At 41.5% G+C, this 6061-nt stretch overlaps 1 protein-coding gene across 2 annotated transcripts in view; it reads left to right on the top strand.

The window, feature by feature from the left end:
* Window positions 1-2741: 2741 nt before the first annotated feature.
* Window positions 2742-6061, top strand: part of gabra2a (gamma-aminobutyric acid type A receptor subunit alpha2a) — a 76135-nt gene continuing 72815 nt past the window's right edge. Inside the window, exons 1-2 of one of the 2 annotated variants that reach the window (XM_050062349.1) lie at window positions 2742-2968; window positions 3250-3326. In XM_050062349.1, coding sequence (XP_049918306.1) covers window positions 3259-3326 — 68 coding nt within the window. In that variant the 5' untranslated portion in view covers window positions 2742-2968; window positions 3250-3258. Of the gene's footprint in view, window positions 3327-6061 lie in introns of both variants that reach the window. The other variant, XM_050062350.1, reaches the window with a different exon arrangement.

The raw sequence follows: 6061 nt of genomic DNA, 5'->3' as shown, positions 1-6061 counted from the left end.
CATCCATCCATCCATCCATCCATCCATTTTCTAACCGCTTATCCTCTTGAGGGTCGCGGGGGGGCTGGAGCCTATCCCAGCTGACACTGGGCGAGAGGCAGGGTACACCCTGGACAGGTCGCCAGAATATCGCAGGGCTGACATGTAGAGACAGACAACCATTCATGCTCACATTCACACCTACAGTCAGTTTGGAGTCACCAATTAACCTAATCCCCAATCTGCATGTCTTTGGACTGTGGGAGGAAGCCGGAGTGCCCGGAGAGAACCCACGCTGACACGGGGACAACATGCAAACTCTGCATAGAAGGGCTCCCTCCTGGGATCGAACTAAGAACCCTCTTGCTGTGAGGCAACAGTGCCACAACACCACGTGCCGCCCCCAGATCAATCAGTAAATCAATATATTAACAATTTTTTGTAGTAGTATGCTAGAAAAACATTTTTTCATCACAAATTCAGGGTAACATGGCATGACTAACTGGTATAAAAATGGTCAGTATTCTTTTAGGGTTGGGAGACATTTTCTGTAGTAAGCACAATATGCATCTACTGCATTTACTGTATCATTGTGCATATATCCTGTATCAGGCCCACATTGGCTACTGTGGTTTCAGGCTGACATACATTTTCAGGGGAAACCTGAAGGTTACAGTTTCAGTGTAGCTGAGTTGTGCTGAATGCACACGGCTGTGGCTGCCCCCGGAGGACCCGATGGTAACTGGCTCTTGACCATGGCTGTCAGATTTGGCTTGAGATGGGTTGGGAATTGTGTCTGGTTAATAGCACCTGGGACAGTGTTGGAACACTTTTTGCAGCCCAGTTGTCAGAAAAAAATAGTTGGCATTGTACATTTCTGCAAACCATGGTTACATTTGTACATTATAATTTAGCTGATACATTGAAACTTTACGTTTCAACAACTATGTTTTTAAGATGTCATTAGGTTCAGGCCCAAAAAACACTCTATTATGGTTAGGAAAATATCATGCTTTGACTTAAAATACCTGGTTTTGTGGACACAGTCCCCGCTGGAGAAACATTGACAAGTCGCTACAAAACACCCACATTTGGTGCCTAAAAAGCAGCTAGAAACACAGCAATACCTCACTAAATCACGACCAGTGTTGTTTGCTGGTCTCGAACAGTGCTCTGTAGTAGGGATGCATGGTATTCGATTTTTAGCTGATATCTGATACGCTGATATATAATAACCAATATCAATATATTCACTTTTTTACCCACCTAATTTTAGTGATCGTCAAGTCTCTTCTGCAGTGGAATAAACATCATATTATGCATACATACACTTATTGTGATGGCCCACCAGCAGATGGAGACAGTACTTTTCAGTGTATGTAATGTTCATTCATTGTGCAAAATAAGAAAAGATGTTGGCCGATTCTGATTTTAAAGCCAGTAGTCATCTGCAGCTTGGCAGGCTAGGTGTCACCAACACGCTCTCATCCCAAGTCATCACATATTGCAGCTTTGTCAGTTGACTTTCACGTCTACGTATTACGCCCTAGATATCCTCTTGTGTCTGCTGTTGATTTCAAGAACAACAAACCAATGTCGGAAGTTAAAAAAAGCACATGCTTAGGTTTAGGTAACAAAAGCATGTGTTTAGGTTTAGAAAAAAACATCGAGTTTTGGCTTTACATTCATACAGGAAGCAAACACCGGGCTCCTGAGTGAAAGTCTGGGATTTGTTGGTCCCAACCACCACCTCCTGCCTACCCTATAGGGGCTTTTAAGCTCCTTACATTACGTCATTACTGGCAACTGACACCGTATTGTGGCGTATCATACTGCCGTGACAGGTGCTGTCCTGTTGTGTTCTGAACTGACCTCCTGTTGACCTATACTGCTGCATTAGGTGTCATCCTGCCTACTGGCAGCTATCACATCACGTGGCTTTTTGCGTTGGTGTCTGACACCAAATTCACTGACATAGCGGTGGTATTTGATGACTTCAGAATGGCTGGTGTCACGCCATCCATCATCCCCCCCACTTCCTGATGATAAAGTCAGCTCATATAATGTGTCACTTTAGAAACGGTGAGATGAAATGTATGAACCACACAAATGTAATGTATCGTTGTGCATCGTTTGCAGAAACCTAGGATGCCATAATTTTCTTCTTGCAATAGGGCTGGATTTTGCAGATTAGTTAAGCTTCATCAGGCTGGCAAATGCAGAGTTACATCAGATTTTGAAGTGTTGAGCTAAGGCATTAGTTGCAAAGCTTTTTCTGTCTTTAGAAGCTGAGAAAATGTCTTTCCCCCAACGCATAAAATTACTGCATTTATTTTGGTAGGCCTACCTATACTGGCAGGAGCAAAAGCAAGGAAACAGGTCGAATTTTATTGAAACAACGTTATTAAAAACTGTCTGCATGTTTCTTTTCGTAAATGTTTCTCATTAGTTTCAGTTGCACGTTCTACTTAAGGCCTTTAAAGGACTTGGCAGGCTCTGGATATTTGTGTAGTCATTAAAGTCCACCTTTTGCCAGGCTTCTTCTCTTCTCCTTGTTTTCATATTTAATTAGCCGAAATTCATTAATTCAAGTGACTATGACACCTACCCGTTAATGTCATTCCACAGGCTTTTTTTTATGCAACTTGCACAGTTGATTTTCGTCGAGCGCAGCGGTGCGCACTAATGAATACCACATTACAAGGAAACGAACGCTTCCCTACCGGCAGACCACTCCGCCTCAGTATTTATCCGTCAGTGTGCTGTGCTACAGTAAGACGCTGCTCTTTGTACAGTGTGCTCTCAGGTTAGTCTCTGGGTGAGCTGTGGGGACTCCCTGTCGGAGGAGCTGACGGAATGGACGGACAGTGAACCCACTCATCTCTCTCTCTGCTACTCTCATTTTCCGCCAAAGGCTTGTTCATCTCCACTGTGTTTAGCCACTGACCAATCTCTCTAGGAAACCCCGGGGACACCTGTCGCGTTTCAGGTAGGCAGAATCATTCGATAATGGCACTTAATTGGATGGATTCTCCAAAAAAGGAAAAAAAAAAAAGCTGTGCAGAAAGCTTAATGTTTAGGCTGTGTTTGGATGGGGAGTTGGGGATTATCTGAACTGATCAGAACCCCAGTGTGAGGAGACAAAGCCGTTGTAATGTCTGTCTTTATCGGTGTGGAGTCCGTTTAATTGCAACAACTGTAAGGTGCTTCCTTTGTGCCGCGCTACCGTGTAATTACGCGCTCTGACAGCGTTTCCCGTCTTGTTTGCAGGCTTCAGCAATGAGAGGACGATGGAGCTCACATTCCATGCCTATATTGGTCTGTTTGATCATACTGTGGCAGACACGGTAAGTTTTATGTCTACGATATAGCCTATGTTTTTATAAATCAACAGAAAAAAAATAAAATAAAAAACACTACCGCGCGGACGGCAGCCTGACCGCGCGCACAGGCAGCGCACACGGCTCTCTGGCTTCCGACCTAAAGGCTATTTAACGGGCTGTTATGTTAAGCAGCAGTGACGGCAGCTTCCGACCTTATTGAACCGTGTTAACATAAGGATTTATTATAACACGTCCTTTGAGCGCTCGGGTTAGGGTTAACCCAACACAGAACCACGTTGATAAATCTAACAATTTAATAATTATTTGCATATCAGAGAAATAGCACGCTTGTATGCAATCCCTTAAGAGTCGTTAGGACGTGTTAGTAAGTTCGGCTCTTTGAAGCATCAATTTATTCATATGAATCTCAACTTTATGAATCCGTCGCGTGCAGCTTGACGGAGGGCAGACCGTTTCCAAAAGTTGAAATCCTAATCGATATTAAATCAAGCATCAGATTAGACCCCTATTAATCTGCATAGTATTAAACAGGGTTTCTAGGAAACCTGGAGGAAGGCTACTATACAAGAACAGAACATGCTGAGACAATGCAAAGTAAAATGATCCAGGTTATCAACCATCAAACGGAACATATGCCTAATGTTCTGTGGAAATTCATTTACCATTTTATTTTTAACCCTCAAAAAGAAAGAACAGGAAATTCACACTGAGACTTGTGTGTTTAAAAAGGCAGCAAGAGAGGGGCATGTTGGCACATATTGTCACAATTCTCTCTCTCAGTGCATTGCAATCCTGATTTTTTTTTAATCATAGATAAGGCAGTACATTACTGTGCTAAATCCTTGTTTTTAAGTATTATTCCCCCATTATAAATGGTTAAAGTATACAATCTATGACAAGCTGCCCTACCAGTGGGTAAAATGTGACTCCATGCGTCCACACTGATTATGAAAATATTCATAATGTAGGCATTAATTAATTAACTAACCAGTCTGGTGCTAACTAATATTATAACTGATCAAGAAACAAAGCTGGAAGTTTGGGGGGAAATGGAGCACAGAGTTCTGCAGCACTTTATAAATGTGTTGTGATTTATTTCAAAATTGCCAAATACTGCTTACCAACACTGCACTGGTACAGATAATAACAAAGATTATGATAAGCAAACAACATATTACCTCTATAACGACAGGGAAAGTCTATGTTGATTGACTGATTGATTGATTTTTTTTTCAGTTTTGTATCATACACACACATGTGCCCATGGGTTCATGGGTTTGTAAGACACCATTACAATGACGTCGCAGTGACAAAGTACATGTTATGTTACTGCTCAGTCCTCAGACAAAATCCTCTGCCTTCTATCAGGCCTGGCAAAGAGACTCAGGCACAAAAAAGGTTCCCCTTCTGAAATTTTTCAAGATCATCCGACCAAAAGAATTCAACATAAATAGAGGTAATTTTACTGAAAAGTACATCCCTTATGTCTTCATATACAAGACAGTAAAACAAGACATGAATCTCATTCTCAACTTCACCTAAATTACACAACAAACAAATTCCGTCCTCCTCTGAGGTGGCGTTAAACCTTCCTGTTTCTAAGGCTTATACGTACCAAGGTTCCTCAGCGTAACTGTGCACACAGGGATATTTGTCTTTTGTTTAGCTTATACTTCACCTAAAGTTCCACACTGTAGCTATTTTTTATGAGACAATAAGTTTGTAGTTTGGTTTATACCATACCATACCATACCATCTAACAGACCATTTTTCTCTGAACATGCGAAACATTTCACTCTTATAATATCCTGAATATCACAGTCTATTCCAAAGCCGAAGCTTTTGACATTTATGTCCAATGTCTGGAGGTTCCCGTTCCATATCTCCACTGAAGTAAATTCATGGATACCCAGGAAGGAAGGATCAAATTGCTCTATAATGCACTGTGTTACAACTGTTCTGTTTTTGGAAACCACACACACCGGAAGCATAGTCAGACACAGGACATGCACACGAACTGTAGAGTTGTGTAAAAGCATAGAATCCTAGATTGGCACATTGTTGAACTTTGTAAAGTACAGATCCTCGTGCGCTACCTGCAAATTAAGCTAGAACAGTGTGTTGTTACATTGGAACACACAAAAGTCAAGGGAACGTACTGCAGACTTACAGCCTGAATGTTACTGTATTGCAAAGTGGGCTTACTTACAGCACTGGGTACAACATTATACATAGAGGGGACTTCAGCAACCTGAGGTGATGCAGGTTTACATGGATTGACAGTGTTGTCACACAGGGTGCTGTTTGTTGTTGTTATAGTTGTGACCATCTGATGGCCAAGGAAGTTGTAGAAGGTGATTGATTGTATGTTCTCTCACTATGTAACAGTCATGAACTGTAACAAACAAAATCATTTAAAGAGGCAACAGATAGGATTCGTTTTTTTTTTTAGCTTGGCGCCACCTTGCGTCAGTGGTGTTGCATTGCACTGTCGCAACGACCAAATTGACCGTGGGGACAGAGATAATCAATAATATATGACTCTAGTAGACTCTCTATATTAAATAAAATGTAGGCTGTAAAGCCACCAGTATACCTCTATGTATATGTAGAATGAGAAGGTGTGTGGACACTCTACTAAATAAATGAGTAAAGAGACCGAGCAACAATTATCAGATTTATCTGAAGAAAAAAAACAAATAGTAATGCAAATAATTATAGCAGAATGCACAGTACCA

The sequence above is a fragment of the Epinephelus moara genome, chromosome 14, assembly GCF_006386435.1.
Source record: "Epinephelus moara isolate mb chromosome 14, YSFRI_EMoa_1.0, whole genome shotgun sequence".
NCBI classification, from domain to species: Eukaryota; Metazoa; Chordata; class Actinopteri; order Perciformes; family Serranidae; genus Epinephelus; species Epinephelus moara.
This window is presented reverse-complemented; position numbering and strand designations above follow the sequence as displayed.